Source organism: Dermacentor albipictus, chromosome 3 (assembly GCF_038994185.2).
Source record: "Dermacentor albipictus isolate Rhodes 1998 colony chromosome 3, USDA_Dalb.pri_finalv2, whole genome shotgun sequence".
NCBI lineage: Eukaryota > Metazoa > Arthropoda > Arachnida > Ixodida > Ixodidae > Dermacentor > Dermacentor albipictus.
The window spans coordinates 109,654,559-109,677,035 of record NC_091823.1 but is presented as its reverse complement, the minus strand read 5'-3'; the positions used below and the strand labels follow the sequence as shown (position 1 = coordinate 109,677,035).

The following is a 22,477-nucleotide window of genomic DNA, read 5'->3' as shown; positions in this document are numbered from 1 at the left end:
CAGTTCCCTGTATTTGTATGAATTGTTGTATGAAGGCTGTGTTGGGAGGCAGGTGTCAGTAAATCTAGTACACGTGACAGGCGCGTCGGCTATATATCTAACAATCATTAGGGCACTGAATGCTCCGGCCATAATGCAAGGACTAATTACCCGAGGCACGAAATTAAAGCTAATTAAACAGCACGCAGGCTCGAGATGCATGACCGTCAGCGTTCGTAACCTTGCAGAGAGGAAACGAAAATGGGTCGTGGTCGAGATCGTGGTTGCCTCCGTGAAACCGACTTCCGCTCTCTGCAAATGAGCGGCGTCTCTTTAATTACCCGGCCGGGGCAGACTGCACGCGTGCGCAGCGTACACTGTATATACAAGCTCAGTGCATCACGCTCCGCGCGCGCACTAATTAAGGGAGCGCGCCGTTTTCCGGAGCAATTAGGTGGCCGCGCGATTAAGGTCAACGATATTCGAACGATCGCCGCATTCTCCCGGGCTGACCTTGCAGATCGGCTCCGGAGACGCGCTCGATGTAGGACGAAACGCGTATAGCGCTCTATAATGCATGCATGCCTAACGGCAAAACGTGCATCAGGTTGTCGAAGCAGCGACCGCTCTAACGAAGCTGTTAGGGCTGCGCAAACGTTCGCGTACAGCATTTATTTATATACAGACCTTGAAGACCCTTAATTACGCCCGCTGTAGCTCGGGACAGGCGATCGGCGATTATCTAATCGATTAGCGCCAGAAACAGCGACAAAGTGATGCAGCGTTCGTGCACCATTTGGTGCACGGCGCACCACAGTGTTCAGTGCCAAATGATTTGACTCCTGACGCTTCCTTCTTCATTGCCGGGGCGCTTTTTGAGGGAACACGTGAAGTATGAACGTTACACGATGAGCTGCGCTCGTAAATTATGGAACGCCGTAACGGTCAGTGCTCCTACCACGAGCGCTGGCTTATGCGGTATACGCCGGAAGAGACGCAAGAATGAAAGGCGCGCGCCATCTTGAAGCCCCCTGTGACGTCATCAATATTAAAAGCGAGTACTCGGGACTGTAGTTCATTGTGCTAATGATAACGAAGGGTGCCGTCGGCACGAGAGACCCAACCTTACAATTTCGTCTATATACTAAAGAGCAGCCTACACATGCCAAAATTTGTGCAAGTGAAATTCGTTACGTCACGATAATTCCACCGGAGCTGTGGACTGATCAATGAAGTTTCAAACTAAAATGAAACAACAGTGTGAAGTTTGGCCTTTTTGTGCCGAACAGCAGGAAATATGTTGGCCTGGGGTGACTGCGGTTGACGCGTGATCAGTGATCAGTGCAATCTAAAGCACCCTGACAGAAGCTTTCACCCTGCAGCGAACATCTTGAACGGGCGGATCATGACGGTTACGATAAAGTAAGTGTTTTCTGTAGTAAGTAAATCTGCATTTCGGGATCATGCGGCGCCGTATCAAGCCGGCAGTGCACCATTTGGCAAAGCCCCGCGCATACGCTGCCAGAATCAGTCATTCGGTCAGTATATCTACTTAATAAATTCTCTCGTCCGTAGAAATGCATTCGTGAGCACATGACGTCGGCGTTATTGAGTCGGCGTTACATAGGTTTGGTGCTATATAACACGTGTGTACGGTAATGACGTGTCCTCAAAGCGATGACCATCACCAGTAATGAGTGTGTTGCCGCGTTATGTCTATCTGTACGATTTCGAATTTCAGCTTATGTACGCGTATACGTGCTGCTCAGACCCGCGGACTTCAAATAACCGAATTGCTTTCTTAAATTTCCAGCACCGCTTTCTCATTATCACACAAAGGAATAAGACCTAAAAAGAAGAAAGAGAAAGAGGGAAGAGGAAGAAGTAGGAATAGAAAAACGGAATACTCAAAAGAGATCGCGTTGTTCAAACAACGTGACCTCATTTCTTGCTCTCTCTCGCTCTCTCTCTCTGGCTTTCTCCGAGCTGAAATCTCCCAGGGTTACAACAACACTCGAGGCCACGCGATATGTCTGCTTATTGCTTAAACCCGAAACAAACGGACCCAGATCTCGGAGGGAGCCGGGCATCTCCCGTGACGGTCGGGCGCCGATGTATGCGCAGATAGCCAGACGTCCTTGAAGTTTAGAGAGAGAGAGAGAAAGGCGCCGCTCCAAAAATGGATGAAAAGGAGGAGAACACCTCGAGCCAAAACAAAGGCGATCCGTACGTCAAGAGGACGGCGAGACGAAAGGAAAGGCCGTACGATCTCTTGCGGCCAATGTGTTTAAATCTTTTCTTCGGCTCTCCATGCACTTAACAGAGGGAGGGCAATGTTTGTTGCTGGTGCGCGTAGCTCATCTCGGTCACCACGCCTGCACGGATGACTTGCAAGAAAAGCAAGCGCCCCAAGGAGCCCTGAGGCAAAGCCGAGGTCGAATCGGGGTCGCGGGGCGGGGTGTGTGTGTGTGTGTAAGAATGACGCGCTCGCTGGAACGCACGTACGCACGCGAGAGTTGCGGGGAAATTCGAGACCTCGGGGCATGTGAGCGTATGTTTGTGTGCCGCGCCGCCTCTGGGTGGATTCTCCTCCAGGCACGCGGTGGCGCGGCGTTTGTTGCTCAAGCGCCAGGCGCATGGCTTCCTTGCCGGCATGTCGAACATTACTTATGCGCTGCGGGTCACGCGCATATGGACGCGGGTTTCAGCACGGCGAGCGAGTAGGTGGAATTATGCTAATTGCGTACTACCAATGTAGCACGGCTAAGGAGAAAAGAAAAGGGGGGGGGGATGGGCGTGAGTAGTTGAAGGCATATCATAATTTCTATAAGCTGTCTGAAGATCCTGTGCTTACGCTAGAGATATTGATTACAGATCGTCAAAAGAGAGAGAAAGCGAGAGGAAGTGAAGTTGACGCATTAATAATCTTTCGCGCCCCCAAACGAGCGAGAGAGAAGCGGTGAGGGACAGACAGGGAGAATTAACCAGGCTGAGCCCGACTGACTACTCCGCACTAAAAAAAAAAGGGGGGGGGGACGGTTGCTGAACGGTTCCTGAATCGATTTTGGAATACCTGAATATTGCTGCACGCGGCAGTAATTAAGTCTCGGCCCATGGGCGTTTTTTTTTTTTTCTACCGCCAGCTAGCCCCAATAAATCAAAGAGAATCCCTCGACTCTGTATACTGCCTTATAACGACGACTACGAAGACATTCACCAGCCTCTTTTTTGTTTTTCGTACGAGCGCATGTAACACGTCTTGCGCTGTATTGCACCCGTAGATGGCTTGCGCGGCATTACTTATTTTTAAACAGATATTTTATCACTTAGATCATTTATGCAATTTATATATATTCTTTACGCACTAGCGCTTGTGTCGTGTTCATTTTCGCTTTCGTGTCTTCACGCTGCGCCTGCCACGTTACAATCACGCCATGTAGAAAGTCGTCACACTATAACTTCCAAGGTAGTATCGAAATGCGATATACACGTTTGCCACTTGTGCGCCAGCTCGAACGTTTCTCCGAACGACGCTGCGGTATACTTTTGTGGAAGTCCACGAGCAGTCAAGCATTTCCGCGAACGATGAGTAGTAGTCCAGCCTCCGGGTAGATCCTGTAGCAGGCAACCGGATCGCCGGATCACGGAAGAAACGTCACTTCCGGTATGACACCCGCTCCTGGTCGCGTCTATGCAGCAACACAAGGACGCGCGCGGACGGCACCAAGCAAGTCGAGAGATGCGCCTTGATGCGACACTAAAAAATGGGAGACGCTAATACCCCACAGTCACGCGGGTACGTTTAGTGACCCCTTGGGCGAGTGTATACTGTGGCGCAGTAAGTGCCTGTTACACGGGAAAGTAATGCTAATGCGACACTGGGAATTGATGGCAGTGTCGATCGATGGTTATGTCATTAGGAACGTTATACAGATTGAGTGAAAGTTGGGCGAGTCGATAGGGATTCGTTTCATTGAAAGACACGCGTGCGAACCCGCGGACACGAGTAAGAACAAAAAAAAAGGACAACAAAAAAGCGTCCGTTCCTTGTGTCCGTGTTTGCAGGCCTGCGTTTCGGTAACATGAACATTAGCTGTACGCAGTTATTTTACGCAATGTTGGCAAAATAATACGGCGTTCTAGCTCAGAACAGTATTTAACGTCACAGTTAATGCAAATAGGGTAATTCGTTGCAATCACATTAACATGATCAATCCTTATATAACCCAGGAAAATGCAGCATTGCACCCAGGGCAAACAGGGCAGGAACGACACTCTACACTGCAGATGACACTGGGAGCCTAACTAAACTTCAAAAGACAGCAAAGTGGTTTCAGAGTTAATGCTGCTCATGCATTCAACATCATTTTATTGTTATTTTTGAAGCGTTGTTATCGACGCCACACACTTCGACCCAGCGAAGCGAATTCAACAAACGAACACTGGCCACGTGCGTTCTACAGCCAATGTCACTAAACGTTTCCGTTTGAAGTGGCACTAAACTGTCCCGTCTGATTTGGGTATCAGATAAGATTGTGCATGCTTCTGAAATAGCACCAGGTAACATTAGCAGAGCGAACTGTTAGGCGAGTTGTTACATATTCATCGGAAGAAAGAAAAATATGGTTTCACTGCGTATTTCCACGGTGGAAGGCTATAGTTCTTGGCGCTCTCTCTCTTTACTCTCATATTTCGCTCTAGTCGTTGGTGATCACTCGTGTAATCTGCACTGATACGCTTACCGTAATTATATTTGTAATACTAATACAGTGGAGCGCCTCTACAACGAACGAACGCTACAACGAAGTGACATATATGACGAATTATTTCGGAGGCTCCCAAGCACTTCCTTATAGAGGTGTTCGACTGTAATAACAAAATAACAATAACCATGAATGGCTGTTAGTGAGGGTACTAATCCAGGCTGTTTTCTTGTCCTCGCTCAATTCAAATGCTCCATTGTCGACATCGAATCGGTGATGTGTTCATCGAGAGCATGTCAGTAAATTATGCGAAGAAGAGACGTGCGGCGGTGACGACGACACTTTCGAACGCCGCACTCAGCCTCTTGTTACACCATAGGTCACGACAACGCATGACTATATTCAATTGTCGACTGATAAAAACGGACTGTTTTCTTGCGTTAAATAAGAGAAAATTTAACCCGGCGACTCTTACAAGCCTTCCCTGCGGATATGGCGCGTATGTACGAAAGTGTTGCAAGCGGATCAGTGATTCGGTGGTTATACGTGGCGGCTTACGTTATGCAGTTCGTGACGTTAAGCGAATCCACGACGCTGCTCGGGCGTAAAGTGGGAAAATGGAAATTGGGGCCTTCATTTTTCTTCGGTTACAAACCACCTCTGCACGCCGACCAAATGTTCAAAGGCTTCCGAAAGAGTAATCTACCTATCTGGACTTACTCAGTGTTTGCAGTCGACATTAATTTAATTCGGTTTACGCTTGGTGTCAGACGCTAGGAGATACGGCGTTCTATGTGGCGGACAGTCGCCAGCAACCAGAGCTACTAGCGCAATTCTATTGTCATTCCCTACTGAGTTACCGTGTTGTTACTGCCTTATACGATATACAATTGTGTGCAATGTCAATTAATGATCAGTTATCCGTTTACCATATTCACGTGTTTTGTTGCCTGCAGACGTCACCTTGAGCTCAGCTTACTCATGCCCTTTCCGTCTAGTGAATCTTACCTGCATATATTTTCTTAGTTTCTTTAATTTATTTATTTCGTTGTGTTTCTAATGGGCGATTGCTTTTCTTTCTAAGTGTCACGTACAGCCAAACGCAAACGCTTCCTGGGCACAGGATGACGGCTTGGAAGACAAGTTGGAATTGTTCCAGTCGTACTAGCACATTCAATGAACTTTTATGTTTGAGGATAGAGGAGTTTGCATACTTCTAGTGCTTTTGCAGGTGGGAGAACCTCGTGGTACAAAAGTAACGGACCCCGGCCTCTGCCTCCACTTTCGACCTTACTTCTAGCAAATATGTCATTGTCTCTACTTGAGGGCTTTCTTCGGACGCATTACTTACTAGGCCTTGAACAAAAATCAGCGCTGACGGTTACGTCCAGGGGCGTAGCCAGGGGGGGGGGCTTATGGGGCTTCAGCCCCCCCCGAAATTTTTGCGTGCTGTCCATGCACCGCCGACCAAAGCGACCCCCGGCACCGGAAATCACTCTGGATTTTGTCTAGAATGTCTTCTTGACGCTCGAAAAGACATTTAACCGCGAAGATTGCAAACTTGGGCTGGATTTCGTGGCAACGCCCATACACCGGGAGTCACATAACGCCAAGAAGTCCCATCCGAGCACAAAGTTTCAAGGGCGCTTTGATGGTGAGCGGGCTCGCCGCGGCCTTTCCCTGAGGCCACGGAATCTATGGAGCGCATAGATATGAATTGCGACACTTTATGGGTGTAAATATCATAAGCTCTTGATGTGAAAGGTGCATTGACATTTCCAAAGTTGTGCTTTAGATTTTCAATTGCGGAACTTTGTGGGTTTAATGTTGTTATAAACATTTGACGCCAAAGGTCTATTGACTTTTCTAAAGTCTTACATCTGAACATACAACGAGACAAGCCAAATCAACACACTAGCAGACGAGTTGACAAAGCAGGCAGCGAGGTCAATGAGACGAGGCGTTGGGATGGTTCATTTGTGCCGTCATGTCACATAAAAAAATATCAACATTTTCTTTAACCTACGCCAGAACATCTATGTCAAGACACTAAAGCCAGCCAAAGTAACTACGTTCTTATTTATTTTTTCTACTTTGGCTTTTATTCGCGAGGACACACTGAGCCTCTTTAATTTTTTTTTGTTCTCGCTACCCTACCCGCGGGCTGCCAGAGCCAGCCAGAGGGCGTACGTTTTTCTCGTATGGCCCCGACCACCATGAGGTGCACTTCGGTGCGCGATCGGTTTGCTCTGGCCGAGTGGATTTTCTCCTGACAGTGTTTTGGACGCTTTCTGGCTAGGAGACGAAAAAAAAAAAAACAATGGTCGCTCGCCGCCATCACTGTGGGGACTCGAAGGATTGCACCGCATTCCTTGAGCGGAACCTTTCCGGAAAGTCTTGTTTCGCCGCTGCAGGATACTGAGCAGTATGCGTAAGGTTCTCAGTGGACCAAGCGTCTCACGTTTTCTTCGGTATTCCTTCCGTAGCCCCATTAGGTGCCCGAAGTAGGCATTCGATTCTGGCCAACATACTTTCCTATGCGTTTTTTTTTTTCATTTCGGTGCCTCCACTTCACAGAAAAAAAAAATACATTGTTGCGGCGCAGCGAATTCTCGCATGGTGAAAGTTCGATTTTGATACTTCTTTTGCGGAAAGTAATCGGCGACGGGACGCTTCAGTTGCCGGATACGTTTATTATATTATTGCGAAAGCAATTATATGGACACTCCAAGCGCATTCCTGCCGTCGCCGTCGCCCTCATGTTTAGTATAAAGTCCAAGGGTGATAACATCGGGACCACGCGCTGCATGCTGTATGTGCGAGTGAAAGCGTAGGAGGGGAGGTGAAATGGGTGAGCCGATGATGGTGGCTCAGTCTTGTGCAATACATCGCGGGAAGTGGATGGAATGGGGGCGGAATCTAGGATTCTGTGAATCTATGATTGTGAAACATGTTTATTTGCCTTGTTTGACGCATTGTATAGAGTTACTTCTTCTTACATACATAGACTCACTGGAGACTTATACGCATCCTTAAATATCTTGTTGCGAGGTTTTGTGTATACATGCAGTGAACTTTGTTTCCAGTGACACTTATTTGTCCTTTCTCAAGCCGTATTTTCGCATTTGTATATCCCATTGTATCTTTGCATTTCTAGTGTACGAGGGCGAGTCAAATGAAAGTGAGTCTACCCTAACCGCACAATAATGGTTCGGTTCATTATCTGCGAGGCATGCGCGTAGGAGAACGGCATGTCTCATTTACAAAAGTGACACGCAGGTGTGAAGATAAATGTTCTTTAATGCTCTCATACACTGGGTTGAATATGGTTGCGTCACATAATGGACACTTCAAAAGTTGAACAGCTCGGTGTCGCGAAGTTTTTGACAGCAAGGTGTTTCCAAAACAGAAATTAATCACCATATGACTGCCGTGTACGTTGAACACTTCATTTCATTGACCACTGTGAAGCGTTGGAGCAAACCGTTCAAAGGACGTTGCAAAGACCTTCCATGACCGGGCCAAAACCATCGTATAATATTTTATGAAAAAATACATATTTTACTTGTATTTACAGTGCGTAGCTTTCAAGAATTCGCTTGCAGCATCTTTGGCAATGACAATGCAGTTATTATTCGTGTGCTTGATCCCTTAATAAATTGTGTAAGAGGAAGCTTTAGCTCGGGCCCAATCCGACGCGGCCTATTCAAATACTTGTAAAACGCAGAAACGCTTTTCTGAGATAATCCTGCTAATCGCTTTTATTGAAATTGGTTGCATTCGAGAGTGAAAGTTAAATACTAGTGTCTGTTGGAAACAGAACTTCGATTGAGGGCCTGAATTTTGCTTAAAATATTTTGAAAAATTCGAAAGTTTGACAAAATAGAAGCACGACGTTTACAAACTAATAGCTATGCATGAAGAACAGATTTTGTGGTTCTGTAAACGGCATTTATTATAACAGTCAAAGCGGACAAGTTTGATGCGTCAATTTGTATCTTATGTGAATTACTTACGTTGTGTACAAGGGTTCTGCAAAAGCCGTATTTCCACAATACTAAATTTTTTTGAGATTCATGTGTAGCATATCTATTTTGTCCGCTGTAGATGTACTATTAGATGCAATTCACAGAATTGTGATATTATTTTTCATTGTTGAGTCACGGAGTTTTAAACTTGATAGTTTCGTTTTCTGAAAATATTCAATTTTGGCCAGTTTTTAATAAACAATTGACCACCTAAATGAAAAATTCGAAAATTCGCAACCAGTAGCCACTCAAAGTAAACTTTTTCTTTTAAAGGCAACAAACCTCCTCAAATTTGGTGAAGTGGTTGCAGGGAAAAACGAATTCCCCTTCTACATGTACTTAAATAGGAGCACCCGAGCTAACGCACCCTCTTAAGGAGGAGGCTGAGCTGCAACGTGCAGCTATATATATATATATATATATATATATATTGGGCCAGTGGCGTAGCCCCCCCCGAACAAAATTTCTGGCTACGCCACTGGTTACGTCAAACGAAGTCTAATTGCGGTTTTAAAAAATGTTGATGTTTCTATTACTTTTGCACGTGACAGTACCTTGAAAAACATTCGTGACGCCTTCCCACGACGTCCGCCTTACGTTTTCTTTTTTCTTTTAACTTTATCCCCGTTCTCACTTCTTCCTTTCTTTTTTTTCCCATTTAGCCTTAATTTATATTCAGAGCTGCTTTTCCGCGACTTGTGAGAGATGTTTCTTGGTAAAGCCATTTCTGCTTCTGCTTTTCTAAAAAAAAGAAAAAAAGGCAACAGAAAAAAATTACCGACGATTACGTTACTTCCTAATGCGAAATTTGAGCGCAGCAAAATAGCCACCGCACAGGGCGAACGGCAGCGGCAATTTCGGCTCGGGCGGTGCACATATACAGATCCGCCGCCACCGATCTGGCTCTCTGATTGCCACCGCACAGGGGTTGCATTGGAGGAGGAGCGAAGAAAGAAATTAAGTTCGAGCCGGCGCTTTGACAACCAGAGACTCGCAGCAAGAGGGGGGAGGGGGGCGGCGTGTACACCCAGCGGCAAACGATGGGGGCAGAAGCGCGCGCAGCAAGCGGACAACACGATAAAGGGAGGAGGGAAGAGATAGCAGCGACTGACTGATGCCGCTGACGCCGATAGTGAGTCAACCCCAGCTGCGGAGTTGGTTTCAGGGACAACGCCGCCGATGCCGACACAAACAATACGATACCCTCGCTTCCGCAGCGCTAAGAACCAAGTCTAGCCGTGGGAAGGTGGTCACGTATTCGTCGACGTGCCGGGGCCTACGTGAAATAACCGGCGCGTCGGCAACTGAAGAGCACCCTATCCGCCACACAAGAACAGGGGGGGGGGGGGGGGACCCTTTCCTCCTCTTTCTGCATGGCGGCGACGGTGTTCTATGCAGTCACGTTATCTTGACTCTCTAGCGGCGTCAGCGGCATCCAGCGGTATCAGTCGGTCGCTGCTAGCGCTGGGGGGATGAAAGGGGGGCGGAGCTGGTTACGAGGCCGACGACAACGCCGACGACGACGCGAAACCCAGGAACGGACGCCAAAGAGCTGCGCTCTAAAACAAAAAAGAACACCCAGACTGGGGACCATACCTAGACCTCGCGGAAAACCAGCTGCGCAAGCCAACCGCTTTCAACAAAGCTGACCAATAGCTATTGCGATAAGCGGACACATCAGCCAACCTGTTTGAGACGGCGGCCCGTCAAAGCATCGTGACTACGGTGTAGCAGCTAGCCGTCGAACTTTCCTTCGGAGCCATATACCTTCCTTGCAGTGAGACTCCACGGCTGCTGCACGCCGACGTGACCGTTTTAACACGTCCGCACCAAAGCCGCACCTGTGCCGACCTGCGCGCGAGCCGGGGCGCGCGCTGACGCACAGTAACGACCGGATGCACGCGTTGGCATAGGTGTTTCGCGAGTGTATGCGCTGACTGACGCGCAGAGCGAAGCACCGGGCTGAACGAGCTGCCGAAAGCAGAGGTGTAGAGGAGGGAAGGGAGCTATGGCAGCAGCGCAGGAAGCAAGGCCAATGGAAGCTCGAACGCTGGCTTACACTGACCTTACATAGGGCCAGCGGTGGTACCACTTACAGTACTACTTGGGTAACTGATGTCCACAGCCTGCCGGTCCACCTTCTTCTTCTTCGAGAGAGAGTGAGTGAGTGTGAGGGAGTAAAAAAAAAAATGGGAGGGAAGTAGAAGTGCGAGAACCACCATTTCTTCATAGGTCGCATCACAATAAGCATGTGAGTGTAGGTCGGCAAGAATGCTGTCGTCGACCATAAAATTACAACATATTAGCATACCAAGTCTATGATACGCACTTTAAAATTCACCATTATAGTTTCCTCCGATTGGGTCAGAAGGTGGTTACGCCCCCTGTGTTTCAAAAAGAGGAAACGTTGCGAATTTGTCACTTAAAATAGCACTACACAGGGTGTCTCCTTCGAGGTGAATCTTGCTCAACTCCTTCGTTAGTTCCAAATGAATAAAGCCTTTATTTTAAGGCAGGGGACGACTGTCGGCCGCTGTTGGGGATTAGATGGGAAATGAATCTAGGTTCCCGGATTGTTGGCTGAGGCACATCTCCATCTCAGCCTTTGACCTTCCGCTTCATGAAGACTCTGGTATTACTAGGTAAACATGCTCAGTTCCATCGCTCTCGCATGGGCTGGTCGACCCCTTCTACACCATACTCGAAACAAGCCACTTTGTCTGCCATACGGCGCATGGCTTTCTGTGTTTCAGGGTTATATTGTATTCGATTGCCTATAGGGTTCTAATGTCTTCGTTGCAGTAAGTGTTGAACGTCGGATCTCTCTTACAAGGAGAACAAGATACACAAAGGAACAACCTTGTGAGGCAGAAAGCCGAAACTACAAGGTGCGGAAATACGAAAGGCTTGGCAGGAGGCTACGGTTCGATGAGAGGAGGAAAGTGAGCGTCGCGCTCGAGGCGGTGGTACTGGAGGAAGCCCGCGGGCGCGTCCGCAGCCGGAAGGGTCCGTTGACCCGCGCGTTTGCGGCGTCCCGCCGTCTTGACGCGTGAATAATCACCTGCCGCATTTGCGCGTGTCCCTCTCTCTACTTCCCCGAAGACGCCCGATGGCTTTTGTCTTTGAAGGGCCCCCGGAGGGAAAGGAAAGAGGCAGAGGGGGGGGGGGGGGGAAACGCCATCTCAGTGTCGGGGAGAAGTGCCCGAAGGGGGTTTTCGGTTTTCGCACGGGAAAGAAAGAGGGGGCGAGGAGGGTGAAGGGGGTTACCCACGCAGAGTCTACGCAGCGTCGTTGCCTGCCAGTCGGCCTCTCCACAGTGCAGACGCGTTGCCGGAGCAGCAAGCATACTGCGTTCGCCGTGCCGCGGTCGGCTGTCACTCGCTTGATGAACGCCGACGCTGCGTCACCTCTGGCGCGTCTATCAGCCCTGCCTGCCTGGCTTACCTGCCGCTGCCTTTCGCATGTGCCGCAACAGGTGCCCTCCCCCTTCCCCTCCGTTCTGCGGCTCGCGCGGTCCTGTTTTCAATCAAGCAGCAGCAACGTACGCCCTCGCCGCCCTGTTGTTGTTGCCGCTGCCTCGCTCCCCGACTCGTCGTCTCAAGCTGAGCGACTGCCACGTTTGTCGAAGGGCGTGCGAATGAACGGGCGCTCGCTGCTTGCTTGAGTGGCTGCGTTCAAACGTTCTGTAGTACGCGGAGACTTACGGCCCCGAGGAGAGAGCGACGAGCTGCGGCCTCGCAACGACTTAATTATGCGCGAAGGGGGGGAGAGGTCGTGTACACGAGTGCGCGCGGCACATCTGCGCGGCTTTCGAAACGACGTTCCCTTCTTTTTTTTCGCCTTCCTTTTTCTCCTTTTCGTCGAAGCAGTCGTCGGCCAGCTTGCTTCATTAGATTGCATTTCCAAACGCATCACTTTCAGAGCCGTCTCGCGATCTCCCAGGCGTCTGTCTCTCTCCGGTTGCCCCTGATGACAGAGACAGCTTTTACATGCTGCGTCGGGTGGCGGAAGCCAAGGTCACTTTGCGGCGCTTACATGAGGCACTGCGTAACTGCGGGTAAGCTGATATGGCTCACCTTGAACCCATTGCAGCTGCGGGAACCACATTTCGCACTGCATGACTCGAGTGGCAGTGCTCGCACTAGCATTTCACATTCTCACGGCTGGCGCCTCAATGCACGTCGCGCCAATCCACGGTATTGTGCTTTGTAACACGCTTCGCTTAATCACTACACGTGTCAGGTTAGAGATCAGGGCATGCCAACGGTTAGCAAGCATGAACGTGAGGTTCAATTACGACGTTATGCGTGTGACAAGAACAATTATACGTAGATGTATGAAGGCGAAGGATATGTGCGCCAGGAGCTATTGAGGCTGTTTTAACGCCGGTGCAACTCAGTGGTTGGACGTTGTAAGGGAGGTAAAGTGAGGAAGCAGGTGACTGAGGTGAAAATTTAAACACGTTACATTTCAGTTAGTGGCCGAAGGTTTAAGAACGAAAATTTAATCAAAGGCTCATGAACTTGCCATAAATAATCGCGGAGTAGCGGAAGTAATTGGTTGTCTATTAAAATAATAAGTACAATAAATTAATGAATAGAAATATATCAATTAAATTATGGGGTCTTACGTGCCAGAACCACGATATGATTATGAGGCACACCGTAGTGGGGGACTCCGGATTAATTTTGACCACCTGAGGTTCCTTAACGTGCACCTAAATGTAATCATACGGTTGTTTTTGCATTTCGCCCGGCCCCACTGAAATGCGGTCGCCGTGGCCAGGATTTGATCCCGCGACCTCGTGCTTAGCAGCGCAACACCAAAGCCAACAATCGAACACGACGGGGAAAAATTAAGGAAGAGAATTATCGCTAACCGCACTGTGACCATCTAGCGCAATTTACCGACACCTGAACCGCGGTGGGCACTGGGAGGACGACGGTAGAGAAGTAAAAGAACAGCAAGAGATGATGGAAACATATACAGACACTATTTACATGAATATGCATGCAGCGACTATGTATAAGATCTCATCCGTAGTTCAAATCGCCAAGTGGCTTCCGCAAGAGTTCTTGTCATCCGGCCCCGCACACAGGCAATGTTAGTTCACGTAGAGGGGCCGGGTGACGAGGACCGACTACTCGAGAGAGTCACACGGTGTTCGCGGACACCCACGAGCGAGGTACAAGACCACGACGCCAGCTACGACAGATACTGTAGTACACCATCAAGGAGCGCCGATCGGCGTTGTCAGACTCGTGTTTACTGTGAGACAGCGCTTTCCGTATCAGGAGTGTGAACACCGTTGCAGCAGCTGGCACTGTGCACCTTCCGGCGGTGTTGCTGTGACGTCGAATGATCACTCAACGACAAGGGCCGGGTGAAGCGGTCCTCGACACACCTGTGTTGGTAGACGAACCCTCAACCCGCAGATTGAATCCGGAGCAAAGTTTCAGCTGCGCACGACGCTTCAACGCGTTTCCCGAGTGGCGACAGCCGAATCGCCAGAGCGCTCAGGCGAGGCGATCGGCATGCGTGAACGATCGACGCAGCGTCCGGAAGTCGCGACCAGCGGGACACGCAAGGAATTTTCGTCGGCCATTCTCTATAAATGTGCAACGCAGCTAGCGCTTGTTAGTTGCTTACTCTCTTTTTTTCCTTTCTTTCTCCTGTCGTTTTACGAAGTCAGCAGCTTAGGTGCGGAACAAGTCTTATGTGATCTAAAGCCCGAGAATTATAATCTGCGTCGCCAAAGAATGCAGGGAAAGGTCCTCCGCTGCATACGCTAGGCAGTGGAAAATAAATTCAGAATAATAGCCAAAAGCTTCTTGTCGGCAATATACCCGACCGTACGCGAATGATTATATATAGTTATCGCCAAACGTGGTATAGCCTATGTATACGCTATACCAATGTTACACGGTCTGAACACAGTATACTGTGTTCCAGACCGTATAACATTCCTAACTATACGATCTTGACAGTGTCCTTCAGTGGATATGGCGTTCTGCTGCTGAGAGGTTGCGGGCTCGATTCCTGGCCACGGCGGCCGCATTTTTGCGGGAGCGGAATGCAAAAAACGCTCTTGTACTTCGATGAAAGGTGCACGTTAAAGAACCCCAGGCAGTGAGTGAGTGAAACAACTTTATTTGGTCCACTATGGACGTAAGCAAACTCCACGTCACCTGGCTAGGCCCACTCGGGGACCATCAGGTGAAACCTGACGGCCCTCTCGCGAGCCCTCTGGACTGCCAGGATTTGAGAGGTCTGATCCTGGGCCCTAATTTGCTTCATCAGTCAAAATTAATCCAGAGCCCTCTGCTACGAAGTCCTCAGAGCCCCACAGTGTTTCGTTGTGACGTTAAATTACTGTCAATCAATCAATCAATCAATCAATCAATCAATCAATCAATCAATCAATCAATAGACGGCCTCAATATTCTGAACGTTACTACGTGCGGACCACTACAGAGACAGGAGACAAGCTTGTGCCGATTTGGCAAACTAGACATATGTAGCCACGTCCATTCAACGTCATTGACCACGTTGTTATTGATTACGATGTGGTGCGACTATTTCACACACTCTCGCCACTCAAGAGGTGTGCCACAGGTTTTCCTTTATAGCTTCTGCTTAATTATTATTCGGAGAGCTCAATACTGTGGCGATGCCGGTAATGTCGGTCGACGCGTTACACTTTCCATGCTGCCTGATAAAGGGCACAGGCTTTGCCATCGAGTGGCGTAATGGATACACTGTCATGGGCGGAACGTCAGGGACTGTACAAGACAATTCCGAGTAGCAATGCAATGATGGGTCAACCTGCACCCTGAAGCGCGAAAACCACATGTGTAGGAACCATACAATTTTGTTGCACACCACTAGTGCAAACAACACATCAAACAAAGAACGACAGAAAGCTGAGCTAATTGGTAAGGATTCATAATGGAAAAAAAAGAAGGAAGGGAGGGAGAGGGTAAACCGTGCAGACACGGACACATGAGAAGTGGTTCGTGTTGTCCACTTGTGTCCGAGTCTGGCCGCCTTAACGCCTCCCCCCCTTTTTTTTTTTTGCATTGTACATCAAACAAAATTCCATCACAGGTTTCCAACATTTCGAGCAGCCGTATCTTTCCGGCGCATCGTGCGACTGAGCGAACGGTTCGGAGATGCACGTGTTTACTTTGCAATGGCGCGCGCAGTGCGTACGCATGCGCGCACGCGCACGCTTCCCATGACGCTTCCCACGCGTCGCCCAAAGCGTGCACAGCGCGTCCCACTCACCAGGAAGATGAAGTTGAACACGTGCAGCAGGCACTTGAGGAATCCGACGCTGCAGCAGCCATCGTCCTTGGCTCCCCTGCGGTAGGTCATGGCCGCACCTCCTCCTCCTTCTGCCGCTGCTCCAATCGGTCGCCCCTGGCGGTTGTGGTGGTATCCTGAAGAAGCAGACGCACGGGAAAGGCCGTGCGGCGTGCCGTTAGTGAAGCGGTCCGACCTGTCAGCGGCGCTACGACCACGGCCGCCGCCGCCAAACACGTTCCCGGCCGCCGGCGAAGCCATTCCTGCCGCGAAGAAGCAGGGAGGCGACGGCAAAGGAAGGCAGCGGCCACGCCGCCCCTTCCTCTCTCTCTCCCTCTCCGGAGTGCACTATATACGCGCGCTCTCTCGGGAATTAGCCTTGGCTGGCGATCGCCGGCAGACGGACTGCAGACGACGGACGAGATGCTTCTGCTGCTGCTGCTAATGCTGCGGCCGCACGTCGCTCTCTGGCGCGATACAGATACGGCCAGCAGAACACACTTTGCGGCGTTGACGCGGCCGTCACGAGGCCGCCGCTGTTAGCGCTAAGCTGCGTCTCGGGCGCTTGACGGGAGAGCCCGCGGCCCGCCGGAGAGCGTCTCTGTCCCGAGCTGCCGCAGTTGTTTATCTTTATTTATTTTCTTCTTCTTTTGGTGGAACCGGGACGAGCTGGCTGTATACGTTGGCACGACTGCCGAGTCATCGATGCGGCTCGAGCGTTCCGTTCCAGCGGCAGCGGACGCAGTAATAATCGTATTACGCTTGCGGCGGCGTTCTCGGCAGTGGTGCGAATAATCGGGAATAGAGTTGGGAACGGTGCCGAGAGAAATAAAGGTGGATGAACGCGTGTCCGATAACACCGAGCACTGCGCCATTGAATTGCGTGCAATTTTTTTTTCTTTGTTCACTTTATTGCACGCTGAAGCTTACGTTCCTTTGTTATTTTGCATACTGCGGCATATACAGGATGTTTCAGCGAACACTTTCGAAAAATTCTTAAATGTTGCCCGTGACAGACAGCACAATTATAGTTCATGAGGCGGTCTACTCGAAGCGGCGGACACTCCTAGCACAAAAAATTCAAATCCATACTGGGCTAACAAAAACTCACTAATTAGCTTTTTAACTAATATTACTTTATGGCCCATATTGCAAGTCACAAATTGAAGCCGCGGAGAAATGCATTGGCGTTCCAGTTACTTTCTCAACAAAACGTTTTATGCATTCAAGCACGAAATTAACTGGAACGCAAATGCAGTTCTCCGCAAAGTTAGGGAATAAATACCTCGAAACTATAGTGTCATCCTGAGAATTCGTTCCAAGCGGATCCGCCTTAATTGCGATCTCCACGGCTAGAATTTGTAAATTGCAATATGGGCCATAAGGTAACTATTTCAAAGGTTATTTAGTGAATTATTTTTAATTAGTCGGTTATTCATTTTAATTATTTTTGCCAGTAGTGTCCACCGCTTCGAGTAGTCCAGCTCATGAAGCAGAATTGTGCTATCTTCCACAGGCAACGTTTAAAAAAATTTTTGGAAGTATTCGCTGAAACACCCGGTATATAGCTAGGCCCGAATTATTCGTCGACCATTTTCGGGGGTAGCTTGACTACTTTGTGCACCTTTATCCCTCAGCTTTCTTTCTTTCTTTCTTTCTTTCTTTCTTTCTTTCTTTCTTTCTTTCTTTCTTTCTTTCTTTCTTTCTTTCTTTCTTTCTTTACAGCTTATCAAGAATATTACTATTGGCCATGCGTTATAAGGTTTCCATTCTAAAAAAGGATTTTTGAAGTGTCGAATTCTTAGCGCAGCATATGCATGTTGGGTATTACGGGATCAATCAAGTCTCAGAATGCGTCCAGCCCAATAAATGAAGTCCGTGGAGGGAGCGGCATGCAATGTGGGTCACGTATCCAGAGCGTTTGACGAACGTTTATCGCACGCATAGCTTTCAGGCGCCGCAGTATAGGCTACTATACTGCACGTGTCGTGCTCTAAATTTCGCAACGACAGATTGGGAGAGGAGGGCCTAGACGTTACGAAAAAGCGCGTTCTTTTCTTTTTCCTCGTCTCGCGTCAGGATGGGTGGTCGCTCTGCTACAGGAAAACAAGTTTTCGCCTTAGCGGCGATAATTAAGAGCGATCATTTGGGCGAGCACGCGCGCGCAGTACAGGCTCAGTTTCAACTGCATCTTCGAAAGATCTCCATCCGGCTTATCTCTGTTGCTCGCTCAATGGTTTTTATGCGCGTTGCATCTGCTTTTCTTTTTATTTTTTAGTTTTGCCTCTTATTTGTCTCCTCGTACCCGTATAGTGGTAGACGACTGGAGGTCAGCGCTGCGTTTGTGGTGCCCTCGTGCTTTTATGCTAAGCCCTGCGCGTATTGCGGCGCTGTTCTAAATTTTTGGCGATGGAGATGCTCATCTTTCACTACATGTAGCTACGCGATAATCGTCTCCGAGAAAAAAAAAATGGCTGTGGCTTAGGTAAGGTTAAGCCCAGGATGCGAAGCATACTAGCCTTTATTTTAGTTGTTGAACCACTGTTTAGCCTGGTGAACTGCTGTTGCTTGGCTATATTTGGTTCGGCTAGACGAAGAAACAACTCGTGCATTACTGCTTCGCCTTCAAGAGTGGAACGCGACAGCGTTCCCGTCGACCCGCCAAGGGGTGTAAGACAATGGGCTACAGGGCAGCGACTACGCGCCCCGCATTGGACGCGGTGAGCGTCGAGCAAAGCAGCGTTCGGCGCGGCAACGAAATGTGCGCCTGAGCAAGAGACGCACGCCTTAGAAACAGCTCGTTTCTAAGGCAACACCGCATTCACTAGAGGCGCTTTTGTACCGCTTTGAAGCATCGTACTCGTGGCTCAGTGGTAGCGTCTCCGTCCCACACTCCGGAGACCCTGGTTCGATTCCCACCCAGCCCGTCTTGCAAGAGTTGAGCCAAAGCCACTTCTCCTCTGTCGTGACGTCACGGTGTCACGTGGTTTCATGGCGACACCGCCGCGCCTGAGGAGCTGGGTTGAGCTCTCGTAATATGCTTCGCATAAAAAGAAAGATCTAACCGTTGCCTCAGTTATGCGGACGATTTTAATGAAGGTAACGGAGCACAGGGTTGTGTGTGTGTGTGTGTGTGAGAGAGAGAGAGTTGGGAGGGAGGGAGCGGTCGGGGCCGGCTTTGGAACAGACATGTTGCTTGAGTGATTTGCGACCGCGCAACTGGCAACCAACCGTAACCTGTAGTTCGCTATAATCAAGAAAGGAAATACTGCAGCGGCCATGCGTCGAAACTCCCGGTGATCTTCCGATACGATCTCCCGGTGATCGCTTCGCGAGAACTGTCCAACCTTATCCCGTTATGCACTCTCGCTCAAGACGCGATTTATGTTGCATCGGAAACTTCGCCATCAATGTCGCCAATTCGGTAGCCCGGCAGTCCTGTCGCATCAGATTGTATGTACACGCTCGAATCCGTGTGGGCGCCACCACCGGCTGCTCCGGAATACACGATGGCGTATGCAATTAATAGCAGACAGTCTTGCTCAGTGGGATTCGATTCAGCGACCGTGTCGGCCGTACTCGTTGTTATCACTTACGCGTTGCTTTACATTGTGCCCCCAGGTCCCGACAAAGAGTTCGAATCTTTCTTTCCCTCCTTCTGCTATAGTGTTTTCTACACTTTTTCGCTGTCACGTACCCCGAGTTAATATGAAGACACGCAGAAATAGATATTTGTGCAGTTATCGAATGCCCATTACGCGAATCAGCATGCCGAAACGTGTCGAGTTCCCACGTTGTGAACTCACGCAGCCTGATTCGATCCTCCTGTTTTAGCACGAGTGTCCGCAGACACTGATTAAGGCCTCATCGACAAAGAATCCTGTTTCCACGTTCGCTTCGCTATCATCGTCATTACGAGCCCAATTAACCGGTCTGTATAATAAACCTAACGCCCATGTCCAACTAAACCCATGTTCTACGTCAACCGCTACCCAACCAGTGCAAATTATCTGCGATATCTCTCCCGCTCCATCTAATGCCGGCCCCAGAAATGTGTTTCCCCTTCACCTAGCATCCATTCCGCTCGCGCAACAGCTAGAGCACCGGTTAAGGCCGATCCACACGACGGACCAAGTCCGCGGGCCGCTCGGTCACGTGATGCGACGTCACGGCCCGGCGCGGTCCGGTCCGGCGCAGAGCACATCCACACGGCGGACCGCATAGCAGACAGCAGAGCAGACCAACCAGCTACACTCTCGGCCAGAGTGTTATCATTGTTATCATTCCGGCTCGAGCCCCACAAAGCCGGGAACTGCTCAACGAGGTATACAAAATGAAAAAACATCCTCGTCACTCCAAGAGGACACGGTGTTTAAAAAATATGTCTGCTGCACGCACGTGTAGGCGGAACGGCGGATATGAAAGATGAAACTACTGGCTTGACTGGCTTTTGCTGAGCCGAAAACTAGATTGGATTTGGCTGACGACACTCTGTTGTCGGACAACATTCGTTGGCTAAGCCAAAATCGCTGCGGTTTGCATGCGGTCCGCCGCCAAAACGAAAGCGGGAAAAGCCTCGGCGATTTGTTGGACCGCGAGGGCCGCGGTCTTGCGCGGGCCAACGGCGGTACGCAGGAACTGGTGACGTCCTATCACGTGATGCGCGGACCGCGGTCCAAAAGAGCAATTTGGTCCGTCGTGTGGATCGGCCTTTACCTGCCTCACGCATTACGTATGATGCCCGCATACGTTCCACTACTCGTTCGTTTTCGTTTGCGTTCGTCGAAACAACTGGAGTGCCTCTGGCGCGGGCAGAGAGAGTCCGGGCAACCAACTTTGCGCCGGAATTCCGAGAAGATGCGGCGCACCCGCGTCTCTTCTGGTCTTTCACTCCTTTTCTTCGAATGGCGTTTAAACGCGCTGCTGCTTCTAGTACTTCGACGCCACTTTTTTTTTTTTTACCTTTCTTTCGCGTACGTTCGTTTCCATGCCTAGCCTCTTTCTACTTTTCTTTGATGTTGTTGCTCTTTTCAGTCCTCCTCGCGACTTTGTCGCCGGTAGCAGTAATAGCAGCTGCTGCTTCCCTCTCAGCAAGGTGCCCCATGATCGCCACCCCGTGCGTATGTATGTATACACGGGAACTCAGCCTGTACGAGAGAACTCCTCGCAAGAAAAAAAAAAAAGAGGGTCACATAATCAGACGAAACGAAGCCGGCGGTGCCCCGAAGGATGCCGGCATGGCGCCCAAGCGGCGGAGAGGGAGGAGGAGGTCATCTTTCTCGAAGAGGACCGAGAGCTTCGAGGAGACGGATGAAGTGGCGCCGGGACCCCCCGCGGGGTGTTAATCGAGGCGGCGCGGCCGGTGCAGCGCACACACGCGGATGGAATGCGCGCGCCCATATAGCAAGTGCATGTGTCCACTCCACACGCACTCGCCGCCATCAGATCTCCGAGAGTTCCGTGCAGTATGGCGCCGTCCAACGTACACACGGAGCGGGCACGTGCGCCCACACGCGTTCGAGTGTGTGCGGGCCACGCGAAAGATACACACAGACTGTCGCGGGTGCGAAACTGAGGGTCGTGTGTTACAAGAACGGTCCTGCTTCACTTGCTTACATAGGTGGCTCGGAGGCTGCGGCGCTCTGTTGCTGAGCGAGGCAAGATGGCGGGCTCAAATCCTCGGCCACAGTATCGACACCTTCCCACAGTTGCGGATTATGAACCAGAAAAAGAATCAGTGTGCGTATGTAGTTTGAGGCACACCGGAAAGAGCCATAGTCGAAATTAATGAGCTGTTTTATTCTTCTCTCCCTCTCTCTCTCTCTCTATTGTTTCCTCTCTACGGCATCTGCAAACGTTTAGGACGCCGACTACAGCATCCAACCAACAGCAACTTTCGCCGATACCGTTTTACATCGCGCTGTGATTGACTGAGCAACTGGAAGTGGACGTAGCGAAACGTTTCTATAGTGCTGAGGTTACATGAGGCTTCAACCTTGCGGTGCTTCTGTCGGCCATTTTTCGTCGCTCAATTCGTGCTAACTAGTTAACAGATGAACAAAAGATTCGCCGCAAACAAACAAACGACACGCCGTTCCACAACTGCCCCACAGCACTGTCCCTGCGAAATTCGAGAAACCGGAGCAGGAGGCGTGTGCTTTCGCGTATAGCAGCTCGAAAAGGCCGCGCGCAACACAGGAAGCCATCAGGAGCACAAGCGTTACTGACTGCATTGCGCAACGTATGTGGACCTCCTGGTGAGCTTTGCGGCGTGAAGAACAGAGTTCGCCTACGCATCCACATATTTCGAGCTACGGTAATAATCAACTGTAGGCTCACTGGATGTCCCAAAGTCACCCGCACTAAATGAACGCGCAGTGGCTTCCTTAATTTTGACAAAGGCTGTACCTTGTTTGTAAATGTGGGAAAGCAGGACTACACATATGATAGTAATGTCAAGTC

General features: G+C 49.8%; 1 protein-coding gene across 2 annotated transcripts in view; it reads right to left on the bottom strand.

The window, feature by feature from the left end:
* LOC135908458 (CD151 antigen-like) overlaps positions 1-22,477 on the bottom strand; it is a 138,361-nt gene that overhangs the window by 30,938 nt on the left and 84,946 nt on the right. Inside the window, exon 2 of one of the 2 annotated variants that reach the window (XM_065440225.2) lies at positions 15,998-16,152. In XM_065440225.2, coding sequence (XP_065296297.1) covers positions 15,998-16,087 — 90 coding nt within the window. In that variant the 5' untranslated portion in view covers positions 16,088-16,152. Of the gene's footprint in view, positions 1-15,997; positions 16,571-22,477 lie in introns of those variants that run through there. The other variant, XM_065440224.2, reaches the window with a different exon arrangement.